This window comes from Myxine glutinosa, chromosome 11 (genome assembly GCF_964187855.1).
Source record: "Myxine glutinosa chromosome 11, kmMyxGlut1.1, whole genome shotgun sequence".
Lineage (NCBI taxonomy): Eukaryota > Metazoa > Chordata > Myxini > Myxiniformes > Myxinidae > Myxine > Myxine glutinosa.
Window position 1 is genome coordinate 59,957,417 of NC_136271.1, and position 23,687 is coordinate 59,981,103.

General features: G+C 45.0%; 1 protein-coding gene across 1 annotated transcript in view; it reads left to right on the forward strand.

Annotated features, from left to right (window-relative positions):
- LOC137436708 (ephrin type-A receptor 5-like) overlaps positions 1-23,687 on the forward strand; it is a 386,742-nt gene that overhangs the window by 346,141 nt on the left and 16,914 nt on the right. Inside the window, exons 14-15 of the mRNA XM_068130715.2 lie at positions 2,897-3,046; positions 5,303-5,496. Coding sequence (XP_067986816.2) covers positions 2,897-3,046; positions 5,303-5,496 — 344 coding nt within the window. The remainder of the gene's footprint in view (positions 1-2,896; positions 3,047-5,302; positions 5,497-23,687) is intronic.

Below are 23,687 nucleotides of genomic sequence, written 5' to 3' on the forward strand. Positions count from 1 at the left end.
ATGGAGAAATGAGCACCAGGTTGAGACTTGAGCTATGGATGACCAGTCGGTGGTTTCTTTGTACGCATTTAGGCCTGATGGGTTATAGTGAGTGATAAACATGGACACGGGTGTGGAAAATTGGAATGCCGGAGCACATTGATAATTGGCAAAACATTTGGTGAAGAGAAATAATCAACTTTTGACCGAGAAAATAGAACAAGCAGTCATCGTTTCAGATGATTACATCTTGTTTTGGGTTCTGTAATTACATAATCATAAATGGAGGAATTTGACCTCCAATTTCGCACGCCCTACTTATTCGCCGTGTTTCTCTCTCACCCCTTTCTCCCTTCTCGGCCCCATTGTGACGTCTTCTTTTACCTTTTCTCCCCTCATCACCAAACTCCGAAACCTTCAATGCTCTCCTCTGTTGACCCAGACTTATTTCCTTTCCCACATTAATTTGAGCATTCAATTCTTCTCCCAATTCCCCATTGCGCATTCAATATGTAAAAGACTATGTATATGATTATGACTAAATATTCAATATGTAAAAGACTATGTATATGATTATGACTGAATATTCAATATGTAAAAGACAATATGTATTACATTAGTTTGATTTTATTTATTTATCTTGGTAACTTAACGCTATGTACAGGATGCATCATGGGGCGCAAACCTCCTACATGTAATATATGTGCAGGGTATATGTATATGGGTGTGTGATTTTGTGAGATGTCCTGTATATGTGTCAAAGACCCGCAATCACACAACAGGTGTCCTGAAGCAGGGTGTACGAAATGCGTTTTAAACTATATCTTCAAAAGGAAAAAGATGTTATGTTCAATATCAAACAGAACATGGAGACGCATTAAACTGTGCTATGAAAATGAGAGTGCACACATGGATGCGCTTGACATTTTAATGTCATTATGTGTATGCAAATGTGATGGATGGAAATTTAATAAATACAGCTATATGGGTGTCTGCATACAATGCATATATATATATATACTTTTTTTTTTTTGTATACAGGATCGAGGCTCATGAAAGAGCTAACATTTATCACACAGAAAATCAAACAGACAAACAAAGTATATAATAAGGGGAGGGGTAGACAAGATGGGGAAAGAAGGGGAAGCCCCTCACCACTAAACTTTTATTTATATATATATATACAGTGCATTCAGAAAGTATTCAGACCCCTTCACTTTTTTCACATTTTGTTATGTTGCAGCCTAATGCAGAAATCGTTGAAATTCATTTTTTCCCTCATCAATCTACACTCAATACCCCATAATGACAAAGACAAAACAGGCTTTTAGAAAGTTTTGCAAGCCAAACAGTTCAATCTTGGTTTCACCAGACCACAGAAGCTTGTTTCTCACAGTCTGAGTCCTTTAGGTGCTTTTTTGCAAACTCCATGCGGGCTTTCATGTGTCTTTCACTGAGGAGAGGCTTCCGTCTGGCCACTCTGCCATAAGGCCCAGATCGGTGGAGTGTTGCAGTGAAGGTTGTCCTTCTGGAAGTTTCTCCCGTCTCCACACAGGATCTCTGGAGCTCAGCCAGAGTGACCATCGGGTTCTTGGTCACCTCTCTTACCAAGGCCCTTCTCCCCCAATTGCTCAGTTTGGCCGGGCGGCCAGCTCTAGGAGGAGTCCTGGTTGTTCCAAACTTCTTCCATTTATGAATTATGGAGGCCGCTGTGCTCTTGGGAACCTTCAATGCAGCAGAGATTTTTTTTGTAGGCTTCTGTGCCTCGACACAATCCTGTCTCTGAGCTGAACAGGCAGTTCCTTCGACCGCATGGCGTGGTTTTTGCTCTGATATGCATTGTCAGCTGTGAGACCTTATATAGACAGGTGTGTGCCTTTCCAAATCATGTCCAATCGATTGAACTTACCACAGGTGGACTCCAATCAAGGTGTAGAAACATCTCAAAGATGATCAAGAGAAATGGAAGGCACCTGAGCTAAATTTCAAGTGTCATAGCAAAGGGTCTGAATACTTATGTCAATGTGATATTTCAGTTTTTTCTTTTTAATAAATTTGCAAAACTTTCTAAAATCCTGTTTTCTCTTTGTCATTATGGGTTATTGAGTGTAGATTGATGAGGGAAAAAATGAATTTAAACGATTTCAGCATGAGGCTGCAACATAACAAAATGTGAAAAAAGTGAAGGGGTCTGAATACTTTCTGAATGCACTATATATATATACATTATATGCCTAAAGGTTAGGATGGTGGGTTTGGCATCCTAAGGTCCTGAGTTTGAATCCCGTTCAGCTGTTGAATTCATACCAGGTGGGGTTGACCCAACCTGTCATCCTTCCGAGATCGGCGAAATGAGTACCAGGGTACTGGGTCCTCTCTCAAGGAGGTTGGTGGCAGGATTTGCACTCCAGCCGCCATAAAAACACCTCATTCCGTAACACACACAGTAGTGTGGCGGGATGGTGCTGATGAGTCCTTCAAGGACGCAGTTGATCCAATGTACACTCCTATATATATATATATATATATATATATATATATATATATATATATATATATACTATATATATTTCCGCACGCAATACTTTTAAGGGATAATGTGACTTATGACAATATGACATGCCCTGTACATAGCAGTTTATTATTCCCTTTTATTATGTATTTTGCTAACTCGTGTAATTTTTATTGATTTTTTGGTCTGTCTTACTTACTGCCCTTGTTGCGTTACAGATGTTACTGGAATAGATGATGATCTCATTTAATGTGTATTCCTCTCCATGTAAGAATGTTCTTTTTAATTCATAATATTGGCTTTTCCCTTGCGCCCTTACGTACGTTCACCTGAAAAGCCAGAATTCTGTTTTAGAGGAAGAAACGATGAAGTTGCATTCACTGGTAAATGGCGCTAACCCTACAGGGCAGCAAGATTCCCATCCGTTGGACGGCACCCGAGGCGATCGCTTTCCACAAGTTCACTTCGGCGAGCGACGTGTGGAGCTTCGGCATTGTCATGTGGGAGATGATGTCATATGGGGAGCGGCCATATTGGAACATGACAAACCAGGATGTGAGTTTGTTTGTCTCCTTTACTCGCGGAAAAAAAACACTGCCTCAATGTTTTCTCCCCAATCCTGAACTGCTCTCTGATGGTCACATCAATTCTTTTTTTTTTCCTTTGTTGCTTTTCCTTTTTTCAATCCCTTTGTGGATTGCTGAAGGCATGGAAGAACCACCTTTAGAGGCCATTTATCCCCGCAGAGCAGGGGTTGGCCTTTTTTGGGCACCGTGGTCCTCTTTTTGAAGCAATGTTTTATGGCCGGATGCCCTTCCTGCCGCCAACCCTGTTGGTCGCCTCTTGCGACACACAGGGAATTACCAGTGAACTGGTACTCAATTTGCCGACCTCGGAAGGATGGCAGGCTGAGTCAACCCCCCTAGCGTTAATTCAGCGATCGACCGGGATCCGAGCCCAGGATCCTATGGTCCCAAGCCGGAACCCTAACCACTAAGCCAACACCAGGCTCTGAGGCATGGAAGACATCTCTCTAAAATCAACCTCAAATTTCTTGGATATTGGCTGTATTCTTTATTGTTGGATTCCAATGGTAATTAGGAATCTCCCCATTGAAATGTTCCCAGTGAGCGTTGTATGATAGCACCTTGCTCCAATGCTCCAGGCCACCGTTTGAGGTTTGTGAACACATCCGTCTTCACGCCATCGCCGTGTGACTACGGCATAAAATGCGCCATCTTCCTGATTTGTGAAGAATTAGCTGCGAAGTGAACCATTCTCACAGAGTCCAGGAATTACATGAACGGCGGACATTTACGGCGAGTGCACTGAAATGCAGAGGTCCAAACTTGTGAACAAGTGAATTGTTGGGCAAGTGTCTCCGAGTGTAACCTTGTGCCAACCTTCAGGCAATTACCACCGCCCCTCTTCATTCTGCCCTCCTAACTTGCTATCCTCTGCACAAGTTTAAGGATTAAGGAAGAACAGCCAGAAAGAGCAAGCTGGCTTTGCTAGTTAATCGCTTTTTCCTAATTAAAAATGTTTCGGTTTATTTTCAGCAAGGCCCTAATCTGGAGGTGTGGGAGGGTATAGGGGAAGCTAATTGCCCGAACTCGAGCTGGCAAGCGTAGTTAGGCTGTGTGTGATTGAAGTTAGCTTTGCTCCCTGTGGGGCAGGGCTGGGCCGAGGCGCACGCCCAGCCATCTGCTGTGGCCCAGCACCAGGCCACTGACCTACAGCGTGCCAAGCCACTGGGTTGCTGCCCTTGCCGATAATTAAACAAATGACTTTGATGTTCATCCGCCTTGAAGGTACCGACTGGTGTGCAATGCAATCCATAATGCAAATTCCCAGCATTTCTCAATCCCTAGTTCTTTGCCTTAATAAATGTCTGAACCAATTTCAATGAACTTTGCCCTCGGATCATGTTAACTTTGCCGAACATTTCATAAACTCAAAGTAAGAGTGTGAATGTATACAGAAGTGAAATACATACTACTGTATAGCAATTTGAACCTTCCCTCTTCTACTTCTTCTTTAACGGACAATTATTCCCACATTATTTTTGGGGTTGGCCGGGCGAAGCATAGCCGAAGTCTTTCGCGAACCGGCTGGCCAGCAAAACCAGATGTTCTACTAAAGTTCGGGAAGGGATTTTGAATTTTTTCATAGCTCACCTTCTCTTTGTAACGGACACCATGAGACCTGTAATTTCCACCAACTAATGCCGGCAAATGGGACTCCCTGTTTAACGCACATCCGGGGGCGGCACACACATTGATGACTGGCCCTACCTGTGAAACACAAGGATGACAGTTTATAGCTGGGCCAAGATTCAAACCCAGGCTAGACACCTTAGAGGTGAGTGTGCGTACCTAAAGGCCATCTTGCCAACCCCAATTTTAACCTTCCCTGATGCAAGAACATGCTACTGGAGAAGGACACACAAGCCTAACTGGTACAACAGTATATGTGATGGTACTCAATGAGATGTGGAAATGCATTCCATTAACATTAATAAAAAATGTTGAAGAAGACAATTCCACAAGAGGTTATCTTCAGCTTTTGAAGAGCTTTTGATTCCTCAGAACAGAGAAGGTGGCATCTGATCGCGGATGAACGCGGAACCCCAAACAATCTGGCCGCAGAGCAACCGTCTAGTTGTGAAGGAACCGGTACCAACCTGAGCCAAACTTGTGCTGTACCAAATATTACGTATCATCCAAATCTGGGTTAATCTGTGACAATTGCACTGCTGGCTCTTCTGTATTGCAGGTCGAAGGCCTTACATGTGTGACGGATGTTTTTCAGGTGATTCAGTCGATCGAAGAGGGATACCGGTTACCGGCTCCCATCGACTGCCCTTTAGCTCTACACCAGCTCATGCTCGATTGCTGGCAGAAGGAGCGCTCAGATCGGCCAAGCTTTGCTCAGCTCCTAGCCTACCTGGACAAACTGCTGCAGACGCCTTCGGCTCTCAAAGTAACGAGCAGCACAAATGCCAGGTAACTCGACGGCAGAAAATATTCCACGTCTGCTAATGCAAGCTATGTATTTGCGAGCAATTCAACCTTTACATTTTTCTCAAACGATGAAACCATGAAGCATGTTTCTGACTACTCTTCTGTGGTCTATGACTACCCTTCTGTGGTCTATGACTACCCTTCTGTGGTCTCTGACTACCCTTCTGTGGTCTCTGAACTTCCATTAGCCTGTCTTGTGTGGTACTGTAACTGCAAATGCCCCCAATGAAACTCGCTGGTGCATCGCTGATTGTAATTTGCTATTTATTTATCCATTTTCTGGATAAGAGTGACCTACATGTCAGTATAAATCAGCCTCAAGCTTTTCCTCATGATACCAAGCCACGTCATAGGGTTGAATTTTTTTTACCCGCTGATTACTGCGCAAGGAAAACTCATCTTAAGCCGCCTGGCAATTTGAGCCAAGCTTGATTGTCAAAATGAACGGTGCATTTGAATGGTTCATGCGGTCTTTACTTTTGGTTTCAAAAAAGCAATCCATTTGCGGGCGTTGCCTTGGACAGCGAGTCTGCATTTCATTACATTTGACAATTGTGTGTTCAAGCCCTGTCTTGACCGTGATTATTACTGAGCGATGCCTCTCACCGGTTTTCCCATTTGGTGTGCGGTCAAGTCTCAAAAGCTGCGGGGCCTGCAAGTTATGCCCATTCTGTTGGACATCTGGACCCGGTATGCCCATTTCACGCCTTTAGCTGGGATCTTGCCCAGGACATCAAGAATGTAATTAGCAAACACACCACCGGGCTTCATTGAAATAAAAAATCTGCCTGGCCTTTGCTCATGATTATCCCTGCAGGTTTTCTTATTGCCCGCTAATCCCCGACTCCTGTGGGAAAACAAACAAAGACATTATGCAGAGGCTGGCTGACTTAACAGTCAAGGGGAAAGTGCAATGCACCAGTGGTCAAAGGCCTGCTAGTACGGCAATGCTTGGGTCGAGAAAATCGCACCCTGAAATGAAAGAAGCTGAGAAAAGTCCATGATTAAAAGTACGCAATCGAGCATTAAAGGTAATTATATCGGAGGAATTCAGCAAAATAACTTTTTCGGGAACATTTTCCTTAACTAATCGTTGTAGTTGTGAAAAACATTGTTTTCGTGCTTTTCACCCTTTCCAAAGGGAAATTGCCATCATTCTGTAGGTGCAAAGGGATAGATTTTTCTCTGTGCATCAAAGCCATCATTACCCTCACCAGAAGGTATTGCATGTGGGTCCATTTATCACTTGCGAAATCGAAGATTCGCAAATACAGTACTGTAAATTGGTTGGTCTGGAATGTTATTACTTCGCAAAAAAAAATTTTTGGGCAAGTATGTTGATCACTTCCGTTTGTGTGTGTGTTTGTTTGTGTGTTTGTCTGTCCGCTTATACTTACTTGCCTACTGCTCACAATTTTAAACCGATCTCCACGAAACTTCACCAAATGGTAGAGTTTGTGGTCCGACCAAATCCTATATATTTTTGAGGTCAAAAGGTCAACATAGGCCAAAGGTGAACCACTTTTTTTCGAATTTATAAAATCTTCAATGTTCATCAGATTGACTTGAAATTTGAATAGGATTTTCATAGCAGCGAACTAAATTCAACGACTAACTATTTTTGAGATTAGCATAGGCCAAAAGGTCAACATCGGCCAAATGTCAACAACAAATGTTTTCGTTCACTGTTTCGTCCCAGTCGTTCACCCCGTACCTCCTTGTTTAATATCTGTACTCACAAAAAAAAAAAAAAAAAAAAACCCCAAAAAAATATTTCCTTCCCAGGTCTTATTCGTTTATTTGTTCTTTTTGTTCGTTCGTTCTTCGTTCGCGATCACGCGGTTAGAAATGTATAATCTCTCCCCTGAACAACTATTTTCTCTCATATATTATAACACCCTTTTCTTCTTTTCCTACAAAAGGATGCTTTCGTCTTGCTCACCAAATCTATTCATTCCAAAAAATATATATAATACCATCTCTTACAGTTCCTCCTTTCTACATTCCCTAAATTATCCAGAACTCCATCCCTCCTCCAGTGTCCTCAAACGTATTTTTGACTCGAAGGTCTCAAACTCATTTTGCAAAAAATGTTCGTTTCCCATGAATCATACACTTTTCAAAATCCAATCTCACCCCTCCCCTCCAAATCCTCCCCATCACCCATCCCTTTCAAATCTCCCCCCTTGCCCCTTCCCTCCCCTCCCTCCTAAACTCCCCCCACACCCCTCCCCTCCGAGACTCCTTCTCGCTCCTCCCCTCCTAGACTCCCCTCTCACCCCTCCTCCTCAAAGCATCCTCCCTGCTTCTTCCTCCTTCCAACTTTCACCTTCATCTCCCCAAACCTTCTGCCTTGCTCTTCCCCCTCCTCAAATAACACCTCACTGTGCCTCACCCAATCTCCATCAAACCTTTTGTCCGCCCCATTCTTCCCTTTCTCCAAGCTATTCTGAAATCTCTGACACACCTTCAACAGCTCTCCCTACCTCTTCCTCCTCTTCCACATCTTACCCTACCCCTCCCCCCCCTGTTCTGGACCCGATGCTCCCCCTTCCTCTTCATTAACGGTATGGACCTCAAACATCCGGGGCCTTCGCTCAAACTTGACTGACCTCTCCATACAGGTTGCTTCTGACAAACCAGATGTGATCTGCTTAACAGAAACTTTCCTCCTTCATGATGTCTCTGATGCCTTGGTATCTCTCCCAGGTTATTCCCTCCTCCGGTATGATAGACCTGAGCCTCGTCCTGGAGGTGGGGTTGCTATCTTTATAAAAAACTTTCTTCCTCACTCACCCTCCACTGCCCTCTCTCCACCTCCAGGAATACCTTTGACTACGGCTTCCCCTTCGCTCCCACCTTTTGTTCATATGTGTGTTGTACCGTCCACCAATCAGCGATGACTCCATCTACATCTCACTGTCTGATAATATGGACCAACTTCTATCTACCCATCCCAACTCTCTCTTCCTCATATGTGGTGATTTCAATTGTCACCATGCCAGTTGGCTGGGTGTGGGTACCTCTCTCACCAGCCATGGCTCTTCAGCAAAGGACTTCTGCGACTCACTGGGACTGACACAATCTGTCAATTTCCCGACCCGGATCTCAGTCAACGGAGCATCTTCTCTTCTGGATTTGGTTATGACAAACTTCCCTGAAAATGTCTGCTGCTCTTCTTCTGCTCCAATCGGCTCATCTGATCATGTGCTTGTCAAAGTGGACATCTCTCTGACCATTCTCAGAGAGCCTCCTCAGCGTCGACGAGTCTGGCATTTCACTCAGGCCAACTGGCACGGTCTTCAAGCAGCCATCAATCATCTGGACTGGTCTCCCATCTCTACCGCCTCTGACATCAACTCATCCTGGGAATTCTTTCAAAGTAAATTGCTCTCTCTCATGCACAGATTTATACCATCTCGTCTTCAGTTGTCATACCCTTCCTCCCGTCCATGGTACACGGAATCTTGTGGTGAGGCTGTTGCCCTGAAACAACTTGCTTTCGTCTCCTGGAAAGCAAATCCAACGGAAGGAAATCTCATTTCCTTTCACATGGCCCGAAACAAGTGTGTGTCCACCCTCAGGAGAGCCAGGAAACAATATCTCACCATTCTCAAGACCGAACTCTCTTATCTGTCTCCCTCTTCCAAATCCTGGTGGCATCTGGTCAAATCTGTTTCTGGTGTTTGTTCCCCCTCCATCCCCTCCCTCACCTCAAACGGCTTAACGGCTGACTCCGCACGTGAAAAAGCTGAATGCCTCAACTCTGTGTTTGCCTCTAAATCTTGTGTCCCAAACCCATCCCTCACTGTACCCACCGTACCCAGTCGTACCCAGCTGCTCCTGGACTCTGTGTCCTTTCCTCCTGACAAGGTGGAAAAGTTTCTGTCAACCCTCGACTCTGATTCTGCAACTGGTCCTGACGGCATCAGCCCACGGGTCCTAAAATCATGTTCTTCTGCACTTTCACTCCCTCTTTCTGTTCTCTTCACCCTCTCTTTTGCTCAAGGTCATCTGCCATCTGCTTGGAAATCAGCCAACATCACCGCTTTGCACAAAAAAGGTGCAAAAACAGATCCCAGCAACTACAGACCAATCAGCCTTCTCCCAATTATCAGCAAAGTCATGGAATCCATCATTGCTTCAGATATTAAATCTTTCCTCTTCTCCAATGGCTTGATCTCTGATCATCAATTTGGTTTCAGACCTGGTCACTCTACTCTGGACATGCTGCTTCTGCTTTCTCAACAATGGATGGAGGTCCTCAACGCCAAACAGGAAATTAGAGCTGTCTCCCTTGACATTTCACGTGCCTTCGATACGGTCTGGCACCCTGCTCTGCTCTCCAAACTCTCCTCCTTTGGTATCCATGGAAATCTCCACGCATGGCTGGCGGACTTCCTCTCTGGTCGTAGTCAACGTGTGGCCCTGAATGGGTTTCTCTCATCTCCTCTTCCTGTTCAGGCTGGAGTTCCCCAAGGTAGTGTTCTGGGCCCTGTGCTTTTTCTGGTCTTCATCAATGATCTCTCTGACTCTCTTGAAAATCCTCTCTATCTCTTTGCTGACGACTCTACTCTCTGTCGCTCCATTCCTCATCCCTCAGATCGGCAGTCTGCAGCCTCCTCACTCTCTGCAGACCTGGGCAAAATCACAGACTGGTCAAACAAGTGGAACATGTCTTTCAATCCTGACAAATCTCACACTCTTACAATGTCTCTCTGAAAGGACCGACTGGACAACCCTCCCATCTACTTTCTCAACAATCCTCTCCAAGAAGTTCTGTCGCTCAAGCTTTTGGGTCTCACTATCTGCCATGATCTTTCTTGGGAAAACCACATTTCCAAGCTGGCCTCCAAAGCCAGTCGCCGACTGGGCATCCTCCGTCGTGCGAAGTCCTTCCTTGGCACACCTGAGCTCCTCACCACATACAAGGCTTTCATCCGCAGCTCAATGGAATACTGTTCCCCCCTCTGGGCTGGTGCTCCTGCCTCACACCTTGCTCGGCTTCACGCTGTTGAGGCCAAAGCTTTCAAAATCATTGGAATCTCCTGCGATGTAGTCAACGCCGAGGGCCTTTCACTCACTCACCGCAGGCAGGTTGGTGGTCTTTCTGTCTTCTACCGACTCCTCTCCGGCCTTGCTCCCCCAGCTCTCTCTGTGCTCTGTCCCCCCAATATTCCTTCAGGTCGCACAAGATCTGCCTGCAACCCTCTTCTGGTTAAACTGCCAAAGTCTAGGCTCTCTGCTCACCTTCACTCTTTCATTCCCCTTTTCTCCCGCCTCTGGAACAAACTCCCCCACTCCCTTCAATCCCACTCCTCCCTCCAGGTCTTTAAAACAGCTGTTCACCACCATCTCTTATCTTCCCCCATCGAAAACCTTGATCTTTTCTACCCCCGGTAATTCACCCCAGAGTCCTTGCAGTGTTCATATGTTTTAATCCTCTCCCACCTCCCCCCAAGTCCTCCCGATGTCCCTGCTCTCAAATGTTGTGTTTGTGTCCTTCCCCCTCTCTTTTGTGTCCTTCCTCCTCTCTCCCCATCTTGTCTACCGCTCCCCTTGTTTTTGTGTTTTGTGTGTCGGTTTGTCTTTTTGTGTGATTAATGTTAGCTCTTTCACGAGCCTCGATCTTGTATACAAAAAAAAAAAAAAAAAAAAAAAAAAACATCAAATTTCTAAAATCCTCAATTTTCATTTGATTCACTTGAAATCTGAATAGGATTTTCATATCGGCGAACTGAAACCAACCACTAACTATTTTTGAGATCAACATAGGCCAAAATGTCAACCACTTTTTATCAAATTTCTAAAATCCTCAATTTTCATCCGATTGATTTGAAATTTGAATAGGATTTACATATAAGCTAACTGAATTCACCCACCAACTATTTTTGAGATCAGTATGGGAGAAAAGGTCAACATAGGCCAAAAGGTCAACACAGGCCAAATTTCTAAAATTCTCAATTTTCATCCGATTAACTTAAACTTTGAAGACGATTTGCATATCAGGTCACTGAATTCAATCACTAATTATTTTTGAGGTCAAAAGGATGCTCTACCGAGGGCCATTCTACTTTGTTTTGTTTTGCCAAGTGTCGCTCTATGAGTGATTTTTCATTTGTGTGTTTGTCTATCCGCTCACTTATACTTACTTGCCTGCATGTCGCAATTTTAAACTGATCTCTCACGAAACTTCACCAAATGGTAGAGTTTGTGGTCCGACAAAATCCGGTATATTTTTGAGATCAAAAGGTCAAAAGGTCAACATACGCCAAAATGTCAACCACTTTTTTCAAATTTCTAAAATCCTCAATTTTCATCTGATTGACTTGAAATTGGAATATGATTTTCATAGCAGCTAACTGAATTCAACCACCAACTATTTGTGAGCTCAAAAGGATGCTTTACTAAGTACCATTCTACTTTGTTCTCTTTTGCCAAGTGTCGCTCTACGAGTGATTTTTCATTAGTTTGTCTGTCTGTCTGTCCACACATAATGTGCTAACATAGGCAACATCCACCATCTGGTGGTAGCCAGTATTACACGTTGTCTTTTTATGTAAACTGAGTACGTCCATAAAGTATGTACTATTAAGATTGTGAGTACGTCTGTAAAAGACGTTCCTTTAAGAATGTGAGTACATCTATAAAGTATGTACTATGAGAATGTGCTTATGTCTATAGAGTACGTACGATTGTAATGTGAATTTATACAATAAAACTGAAAAGGCCGGTTTGTTCGCTATATAAACATAAACCTACGTCTTCAATGCATCGCCTACACACAACACCACACAAATACAAAATACACCGCACAAAATACACCACACAAAATACACCACACAAAATACACCACACAAAATACACCACACAAAATACACCACAAAAAACATGTACTGGCAAGGATTTGCAATTTCTGATTGCTCTTCCTAATTGCTAATTGTTTTTGATTGGCAATTTTAGTGTGAACTTTATGCAAAAAAATTTGTGTACTATTTTTTTAGTCATTCTTTTATCGAGCATTTCTAGACAGCATCACAATAATTACAAAATGCCACTCTGCAGCCTCACAGCTGAATGCTGTAGCTATTACCCATAAATGCGCAACATGGAAACTCGTCGGAATAACCCCAAAGATTGTTGCAGACTTTTGTGAAATGTACGTCGTGAAGTATTAAGATTAATTAGAGGATAGAAAATAAAAATGTATTGAACAACTTTTCGTTTTGATCATCACCTGCTGTCGGGACTTGTGGATTACAGTAATCATGTACAAGTAATTTCGCAGATAAGGACAAGGCCTATAATACTGACACATTTTAATTAAATATATCCTTGTGGGTGACAAGCAATGAGAATACAGAAAGGCCAGCTTAGCTAAAGATGATGTAAAAGTTATTACACTTACATCTTTATATTGCTGGTTTGGATGTTTTTAACCAAATTTATGTGACATGCGTTTGAATTCAGTGACATTTGTCTCCATTCATATTAAACAGGAAGTATGGGAATTTGTGAGTATCCTGCTTCGACCAAATTGAGAGTACCCTGCGTATCTATCTAAGCCTGTTATTTTGTTAAACATTTACAAAAGATTCCGTTTTAATAACGTCCTTCCTTATTTATAATGCCCAGTCTGTCCCCGCTGCTCCTCTTCGATAAATCCAAGCAGCCCTGGAATCAATTTGGTAACTCTATGTTGAACTCCTTACATGGGATCATCTATTATTTTGAAATACATTTTCCAGCAATTTTAAACATGCTGCTCTCCCTACCCGGCCTTCCTTACAACACTTCCTATGGATTTTGTAAGTATCGTGCTTTGTACGACACAAAAAGTCAAGGTCACAAAAAGTTGCACTTCCCAACCAAAGACCCCTTCTACAATTATCTTAAACGTTTTGCAAGGACCCCTCTCTGCCACTGCCACATTTCTGGTTTTTTCCATCTCAACATGACGACCTGATCTGTGTTCGTCTTCAGTATTTGTTCTGCCATGCATGAACTCAGCAACGCAGTTCTTCATTACCATGGAATATGAAGAAGCATCATCCCCTAATGTCACTCGCATACCCATATGTATTTGCTTGGGAGGAAAGCCTTTCTTGTGCAGGTTCGTTATCACAGCTCAGAGCTCTGATTATGGGGGGTGGCGTCAGCTACGCTGGGGGCGGGGTGGGAGGTGTAAGGACAGTAATCTGGGTCCCGTCCACCCTCTCGGGCTGGAGCCCCCAAGCTAGTCGTGCGGTATTGGAAGCTTGCACAATTTTGCGGGGGAAGGGAGGAGCAAAGGCACCCTTTGATAGCTGGCGATGTGCCTCCTTTATGCTACCTGGCCAGTTGCCTACGTGCAAGAGGTCTGAGTGCCATAGTAGGAGTTCAGTGGCAACAATGGCTACCTTATACAAGCTTTAATTAAATAATGATTCATAAGTAGCATCGGCAAAATAAATACACGTCATACTTTACTGAAATGGCCGATTCCCTTTATACACACAGAGGCTACAGAACTGACGAATGCCTACACACTGACACATTCAGACATCTAACTAAGGGAGGGGAGGCTTTGAAGATAACAAAAACTCTCACACCGACACATTGAGTTCATCACTTTCCTACCAGCCGGCAAGAAAGGCATGGCACCTGATGACATTCATAATAGCAATTTACATTTCATCAGGAGTTCGCCATAGCAACCATTTATGTTACAAAATAGTTCCTCCTTCCAAAAAATGGACATCTCCTTCCATTTTTAGCCATCAAGGCGAAGAATCCAATATCATAATCATCCGGCCCATAGGAATACCACACCATGCACCCTTAGGTAGGTGTGTGTAAAAAAATAAATGGTGGTGTAACTCAAAGATAAAAGAAAACCCAATAAAGGTGCTCGGCTTTCCCATAAATTTGATATGTGGGACGCTTACACAGCATTTATCACCATTACACACCTCAGCTTTCGGCATCTCTCACTTCTTTTGACAACTGTAACAATAGTAACTTTCCACAACTCTACAAAACCATAACGCTTCTCGAAACAATATAAAAATATACACATATAAGTACATGGAAGGAACAAAAAATACAACAACGACAGCCACCATGACAGCAACAACAACAATAATTACGTATTATAAAAGTTCCTTTTTTCACCTGTCTCACTTCATGTGTGTGTGTATACCTGAACCTCATATCATTTAAAATGGCTTGGCCGATCTCCGTATAATTTTGCACACGTGTTCAGGGTACCCAGTGCCAGGTCTTGCTTACAAAATGCCACCCACATGAGGATGGGGGAGACTACTTGCAATTTTGGCCTGTACATATGGAATAGTGCAAGCGGTTTAACGTGGGGTGCAGTGCCTTGGGAGCACACCACAGCGCCGCTCCGGCGACTCGATCCATCCTCGGTGGAGCTTAGCTCCTCAAGTTTGATAGAATAAAAAAGAACACCCCCATGAAAATCAATATTCATTATCAACCTAAAATTGTCAACATTATTTATTTATCCACATGTTGGATGCTACCGTAAAATGGGGGTGAATAGGGGCAGCAAGGTGGATAGGGACACAAACTGAAAAAAAGTTCTGAAACTTTTTTCGCTGAAAATTGATAACCATACTGATTTGTTGATATTTGGGTTGAAAGTGTTCTCTTGTTTTTTTTAAAAGCAACTTATAGTCCCTATTAACCCCATATATGGGTTAAATAGGAATAAATAGGATTTTTATGGCTGTCACTATTCACCCCGACTAATACAAAAAAATAATAATCAAGAAACAAACCTGAGTTTCCAACTTATTGCTAAATTGATAGCTCAGATGGATGCACATAATATGCACCCATAATATAAACCACGGTGCCAATGAAAAAAAATATGGGATAAAAAGTTTCTCTAAACTGTCTCTATTTCTTGATTATTTATTTTTTTGTATTAGTGACTGTCCCTATTCACCTGTAAAACGGGGTGAATAGGGACAGCCATAAAAATCCTATTTATTCCTATTTAACCCATATATGGGGTTAAGAGGGACTATAAGTTGCTTTTAAAAAAAACAAGAGAGCACTTTCAACCTAAATATCAACAAATCAGTTTGGTTATCAATTTTCAGCGAAAAAAGTTTCCGAACTTTTTTTCAGTTTGTGTCCCTATTCACCCCCATTTTATGGTACCACTTTGTCTGGACAGCGTTGATAAGGCTCCTCCACAGTTGCCATCTCTCATCACATCCTCATTTTCCCTCATTTCCTCAATCATTTTTTCTCATTCCTTCCCTCATAACTTCCTTCCTCCATCTTCCTTCGCTCCCTACCAGGTGATGGAAGCTACAGCATTTTACAGCCTTGGCCCACATGCGTGTGTCAAGGCACACATGTTCACGCCACCCTTTCTACTCCATATTTCCATTTTGTTTTCTGTGTTCAGTGTGACAAGAAGTGTTACCGGCTACATCTACAGAGGCATTCATACATCATTTATAATCAAGTTGATAATTTGTTAAGTGGTTTGGTATTTATACCTTTTTATCATAGTATATCCATAAAGAGGTGTCATATTTGCATGTTTTTAAATTAGCCTGGTGTTGGCTTAGCGGTTAGGGTGCCGGCCTGGGATCCTAGGATCCTGGGTTAGAATCCCGGTTATCACTGAATTAACACCAGGGGGGTTTACTCAGCCTGTCATCCTGCCAGTTCACTGGTAATTCCCTGTGTGTCGCAAGAGGCGACTAACAGGGTTGGTGGCAGGAAGGGCATCCGGCCACAAAACATTGCTTCAAAAAGGGGACCAGGGTGCCAACCCCTGCTCTGCAGGAGAAAATGGCCTTTAAAGGTGGTTCCTACCATAGATATTTGGGCAATAGGGGTACTGAACGAAACCATTTATTTTATATTGAAACAGTACTTCGCTAAAGCTGAATTTGCTAATGGAGGTTGTTCAGTGACGTCAGCAAATTGTGTGCCGTCGCCATATTGGAGTACTAAAAAAAAGAAAGAAAGGAACTGTCCGTTGACGATCAGTTGACTTGTTATGCTTTTTGTGCTTTCCTGGCCTTAATAATTGTGTTCGAAGCTTGGATATGTCAATAATCCAATACGTTGGAAACTTTGCCTAAGAGCAATATCATAATAAAATGCTGGTTTGGAGGCAACGCAACCCCTTATGAATTGCTGAATAGAACAGGTCCAGAAGCGGAACAAACTTTCCAAACATTTTATATCCATATTTATTGAATTATCTTGTGTTTACATAAAATATTTACTCTTTGGAAGATCTGAAGGCATTGAAAACTTTGCATGCTTACAAGTAGTTGAAGCCTGGGTGGATCAGTGATGTGGCTAAACCTGTTGTTGGCTTAACGTTTAAGGTGCCTGGCTTAAGATATCAGCGTCCTGAGTTTCAGCCCCTACAGTGCCACTGAAATAACACCAGGTGGGTTGACTCGACCCATAATCCATCTGAGGTTTGCAAAATGAGAACCAGCTTACTGATAACAGGAGCACTGCATCACAGCACTGCATTTTCCAGAAAATGATGCAACCAACAGCCACAGATTGCATGCGAAAGAACAACTGATGTGACTGTTTTTGTGAAGAATTGCTATCACGCTGTATGAGGAAAGGTAGGCATATAACAAACATATCAGTGACATGGACTCATGTTGACAGAGCAGGTAAGCATGACGTTTAATATACATACACACACGTTAACAAACATAAAGCCTATCTGCTCTGCCATCACTTTCAATACTCTCAGATGTTTATCCGGCCCCAAAGCTTAATTTTTTTATTTATACTTGGGCTAAGGCTCGTAATAGAGCTGACACACACACACACACACACACACACACACGGACATAATGACGAAACAAAAACTTAACACAGCCACTGAGCTTGGAGCTTGAGGGAAGTGCCGTCACCGCCGTCACTTCCTGGGATACTCTGGGTACCAGCGATGTAATAACAATGGCGCCACTTTTTACACCATACTCAGCGGGCTATTTCCTCAAGAGAAATTTCCTCCTCCCCATGGATGCCAACCGATAGGGATTGTCTGTGCTCCATCCTTTTCAAGCAAGGAAGCAGCACGTACCATTTTTAAAGTCTTTGGTATGACTTGAACCGGTCCAAACCGGATGGGTGTTTTTTCGACGACACCATCTCCTTACTGGATGGCCATTAGCTCGCTACGGGAGCTCATCCACCCTTTGCGAGTTGTCGTTTTTGGTCCTGGCAGGGTGTGCCAGTCACCCTCCTCACTAGCAAAGCCAGCGAGAGGTGTCGGATTAGTCGCCGGCAACCCAACCATGCGGCAGGTAGCATTGAGTTACATGTTACCAGTGGTATTCCCAAAAGACTGACCTGATCAAAATCTTCTTTCATCAACTCCAAGAAAGAAACCAACTAATGTGAAAGACACCAACTAAACAACTCATGTCAGCAGACTGAATGTACAGGGAAGCCATTACTAATGCGCAGGAAGGCGTGGCCAAAAGAACAGGCCCACGTGACCAATGACGTGTCGGGGACACTGCACTAGCCAGCAACCAATGGGCTGTGAAAACTCTCCGAATGAAAGGAGGAAGGAAAACTGAAACCTTCCTGGGAGAAGGAAGGATTGAAGGCCAACACGTGACCAACCTCAGCCAATGGGAGGCTGTGGAACATTTTGGCGGAGTGGGCGGGTCTGATAAAACCCCCGTCCAGCGCATTTTCATTCTCTTGCTTTGGGATTTTGCTGTGCCACGACCTCCTGCTCTGGACTCTCTTGCTTTTGGCTCCACCAAACGACACTGCTCTGGCCTTTGTGCTCTTGCCCAGACCCTCTTGCCTTTGTCCTTCGACGACGCCTCTTGCTTGTTCAACCTGCGCTGAAGTTCGTCCGTGCCGACTTGAAGGTGGCGGTTCATCCTTCGGACCTGACCTCATCCAGGCTGTACGTGAGGACCGAACTGCGCACACCACCTGGCCACTTTGGAGTCAGTCCCTGCGAAGCACCATCGGTACCAATAACCAGAGTGTTATTCCCTGTGTGAGTGTGAAGGCGCCAAGTTGGATTTATAATTAGGTAAGGAATTGATAAGCTGCATCTTTGTCTGTTTCTCTGTGCCTTCAAAATAAAAGGCTGGACATTTCGTTGTTACATTCCAACCTGTTCGGATACATCTTTTCTCCATTGGCCTAGCATCATCCGAGACCGAATTTGGCGGTTTGAATCAGGTTCGTAAATCACGTAAGGTAACGCCGCTTTCCACACCGTGCAAATCCGCTCAGCACGCAATTGAATAAGGTGTGTGAAAGTGAGGGTTCTATCCCCGGTTTCTTCGTTCACGTGTCTTGAAGGTATTTGGGATATTTGACCAGCAAACTCTTCGGCGCGTGGCTGGGAGGTTGGCGATCGGAATTGCTTAGCAATCCGTCAATCACGAGTCTAGTCGCTCGCGGTCGGCGGCCTCAGTGGAACCGGAGTTCGTGGGGAAACGGGGCATAACCCCTCCTTAGTACGTCGACGAACCCGGGATCCGCAACAAAATATATATGTATATATATATATATATATATATATATATATATATATATATATATATTGTTATGAATTTTGGGTAGGGCATATATAGATCTAGGTAGATCTGCATAGGTGTTATGCTCCAGCTGTTGTGATAGGGAACCTCAACTGCAATAAGGTTGTTTAGGTGGTTTGTTCGGATTGAGGTGTATCTTCGTCCCCATTACGAGGAATGGGGCATGTTAAGTCGTTGTAGGGATTATGCTAATTCTCTTGTACGTCGTTCCCTCTGTGTTCATCCATTTGTCCCGTATGACAACACACCAACAGACATTAGTTAGCCACATTAGCGTGGTAGATCTGCACATTTCTGTAGGAAATGTGGAACAGCTGCAGGCAGGGGCAGAACAACCTGAGAAGGGGGTTGTTACCTGCAGCTGCGGTTTGGCACAGGAGATGAACATTTTTTAAAGGAAAAATAAATTTATATTTAAATTGGAAATGGATTTGCAACAGCCTTGGTGGGAGTTGGTCCCCTGGCTGCGGAATGTGGACCAGGAGAGGTCATGGGGGATGGGCTTGGGAAAAATGTGCCCTTTTGGAAATTTTGGTATGCCAGCCAGCTGGGGGGCTGTGCTGGCGAGATTTGGATGTGGGGTCCGACCACGAGTGTCATGGTACGACCTGGGCCCCACGGGGGGTCTGGTGGAGTGTGGCGTCCCTTGCCCATCGGGGCGCCGCCTGGGTGGGTGTCTCCGGCCGGCAGGGAAATTTTGGTATGCCAGCCAGCTGGGGGGCTGTGCTGGCGAGATTTGGACGTGGGGTCCGACCACGAGTGTCATGGTACGACCTGGGCCCCACGGGGGGTCTGGTGGAGTGTGGCGTCCCTTGCCCATCGGGGCGCCGCCTGGGTGGGTGTCTCCGGCCGGCAGGGTCGCCCCTGGTGGGGGTTAAGACCTCCGGGGGGGGGGGGGGGGGGTCTGAGGTGGTTTCTCACAGGCCTGGGATGGCGTATTATGAGGACCACTAGGTGGAGGTGTTGTGGGTCGCGCCCTGGTGGCTGCATCATGGGCGGCCAACATGGGACTGATGTGGTGACCGCCCGGGCATGCGGCCTGACACCCTCTCCCTGAGACCCTGGGACAGCCAGCATGTGGTAACCTGCCATGCTTTGCTGGTCTGTGGATGCGGGTCGAACCACATGGACAGGAATGAGATAGCCCACCGGACAACCACTGGGGCATCTGTGGAACATGATGGTGTGAGAATGATCTTCCACAGATGATCCGTTATGATTTGTGGACTCTCGGCTTGGGAAGAGAGCCATGGGATTGTTGAATCGGGAATGTGTAACGAGCCGAGCATATGGGCCCTGCTCATATGGCATGTGTATGGAGAAGCACCCTTCTTTGGTGAGATTGGTGAATTGTGAAAAATATTTGGCACTGGTAATCTGAGGGTTAGATGTAAATTTAAGGGTGAATTTTGAAAAGAGGTAAGGTGGGTACTGACGGCAGTGAAACCATTATTGATCCAGGTGTGTTCGACCAGAGTTTTGGAGGCTGGGATAAAATTGATAGGTTAGCAGGACACAGCCTTCAACCGGTTACAGGGGAGACTGTGCCAATATTTGGGACGCGGGGTTGTGGAGATGTAGTTGGATAGTCTGGAGGTCAACGTGGTGCTGTGCGTGTCCGAGGTGTGTGGACCATGTGTTCTGGAGGAGTCTCCTGGTGGAGCATGGCTGTCTGCTGGACCTTGGTGTGGTCAAGTGTGGGTGGGCACTGGGGGCTGCAGTTGTGTGGACTGGGGGATAAGGGCGGCGCAGGTGACGTGATGTGGATGCCATGCACTGCGACCGTCTCCCCCAGGGCCAAGGTTGTGAGTGTGGTATTGGTGTTGGCAGCAGGTGCTCACCACATTGGCCAGCTCTGGCTTGTGCAGCCGTGTTCCTCACAGGGGGGCCGATGTATGGTGGGTCGCACCCTTATGGACGCTCCTGGGCCATCTTGGCGTTTTGGCTGCTCGGCTTGTCCCGATGGCCCTTGCATGGTAGAGGTGCGGAGCTGTCGTAGCCAAATGTAGTTGTTTAGTACAGTTTACCGTTGGAGGCAGATCCACATATGTACCTGCCAGTACAGTGGGGGAAAAGTGAAATTTGATGAAATTTGATTGGTCCAATTGGATAAATTTTGGGATTCTGTGGGGTGGATGGCACTTTGGACCTGACCAACTGGCAATTACCTGCACATCAAGGTAGAGGTGAGTGACTGGATGTTTAATGTCCCAGGCTTCAGTACTTGCTTTGTAAATTGGGACATGTAATTTAGAGTAGGGGGTGGGTGAGAGTGATGGCATGGCCGGTGAGGGGGATGGAATGCATGCATGCCACAGTGTCTTGTGGGTGTTGCGTTTGTTTATCTGTAGAAGTTTGGTGTTTTTATGTGGTCGTGAGGGTGGAAATTGAGTAAGAGTGGAAGTTATGATTATTGATTATGGTGTTTGGAAATGGTGAAATGTGAATGGGGATTTACATAAGCAGGCCATGGCAAAACCTTTTTATAACATCTTCTCATGGGAAATGTGGTGAGAATTGAATGGCAGTGGGGGAGGAAATGTGTTTTGGGGATTTTGTGGGTGGGGAAGGTGTGCGTGTCCGCAGGTACAGATCAAGCTCCAGAGGAGCGATGACTGCGACCCCCCCTTCTGCAGTAATTACCCCTGACAGCCAGTGTTATTTGGAAATTGGAGCCTGTCGGTGGAGGGTCTGTTTGGGCGCCCTGGGGTGGAAGACTCCCTCTGTGATCATCCATTTGTCCCGTATGGTAACACCCCAATAGACATTAGTTAGCCCCAATAGCGCACACATTAATAAAAACTTCCCTCTCACAATAAGACTTACCGGAAGAACAGACAGGAAGCGGCCACGCATTACGTCGACAGGGCAATGAAACATCGAACAGGCAGGCCGAGAGACACGCCAAGGAGCTTCCCCATGATTGGTGGAAGGAAGGCGAAGGAAGCAGGACACTGATTGGCCACCGACCGATGGGATGACACCGAGAGCGTGAAGCGGCCAGCCAATGGGAGTGGAGGACGCGAGGGGCGAGCAAGAAGCGACGCAGGGATTGGAGAGAAGGAGAGCTCACGTCACGAGACGGCCAGTAAAACATCTTGCAGGCGGACATTTTCTCTCTCGGTTTTCGATCCCTTTGTGGCCGGACGTTCTCTTCGATTTGGACGCTCTTCCCTTCTTCTCCTGTTGCCCTTTGTGCATTCCTCTGCCGTCGAGTCTCTCATCTTGGTTCCAGACAAGCAAGCGATTCCGCGTGGACGGAGCCAGGCAAGGCCGGAGGAGCGAGCTGCACGTGACCGTTCGAGTTGCACAGAAGGCAGACGAGACCGGGGCAAGCGGGTGGCTCAGTGGGCCAAGTGGAACGCGAACAAGGATGCGTCGAGGCCTGGTGAGCGGGGGCGCGTATCGAGGCCTACTTCCCGCCAACATCGGAGCCGCGTCGGACGACTGTGCTTGGAGCCGAGGATCCCTGACGATCCATGACACTGCAGACAGAGATAAGCCGCACCACACAGAACACAACGGTTTCTTTTATTAATTCTTCCCCTGTGCTTGTTGTCGAAGTGAGGTGTGTGGGATCCCAATTTAGGATCATATATTATTTTTCGTCGCGTTCTTGTTCTCGGGGTTCTGCAATCAAGCCGTGTATATTTTTGTACATAAATTCCGTTTCGTGTGATTTATTAATTTGCAGGGTGAAGACGCCTGTGCGCAGGACCAACGGGTAAACCTCCCGCTTCTTCTTCCTCTATCTTTCCTCCCCCGCGCATAGATATATATATTGTCAAATCTGCCATTGAATAACACCTCAAAGTGAGCTCGATTGCCATTCGTGATTTCCTGGTCTTAACTGATGGGAATCACGCGACAATATATATATATATATATATATATATATATATATATATATATATATATATATATATATATATATATATATACTATATATATATATATATTATATTATATACATATATATATATATATATATATATATATATATATACATATATATATATATATATATATATATATATATGTCATCATGCCAGTTGGCTGGGTGTGGGTACCTCTCTCACCAGCCATGGCTCCTTAGCAAAGGACTTCTGTGACTCACTGGGACTGACACAATCTGTCAATTTCCCGACCCGGATCTCAGTCAACGGAACATCTTCTCTTCTGGACTTGGTTATGACTAACTTCCCTGAAAATGTCTGCTGCTCTTCTTCTGCTCCGATCGGATCATCTGATCATGTCCTTGTTAAAGTGGACATCTCTCTGACCATCCTCAGGGAGCCTGCTCAGCGTCGACGAGTCTGGCATTTCACTCAGGCCAACTGGCACGGTCTTCAAGCAGCCATCAATCATCTGGACTGGTCTCCCATCTCTACCACCTCTGACATCAACTCATCCTGGGAATTCTTCCAAAGTAAATTGCTCTCTCTCATGCACAGATTTATCCCATCTCGTCTTCAGTTGTCATACCCTTCCTCCTGTCCATGGTACACGGAATCTTGTGGTGAGGCTGTTGCCCAGAAACAACTTGCCTTCGTCTCCTGGAAAGCAAATCCAACGGAAGGAAATCTCATTTCC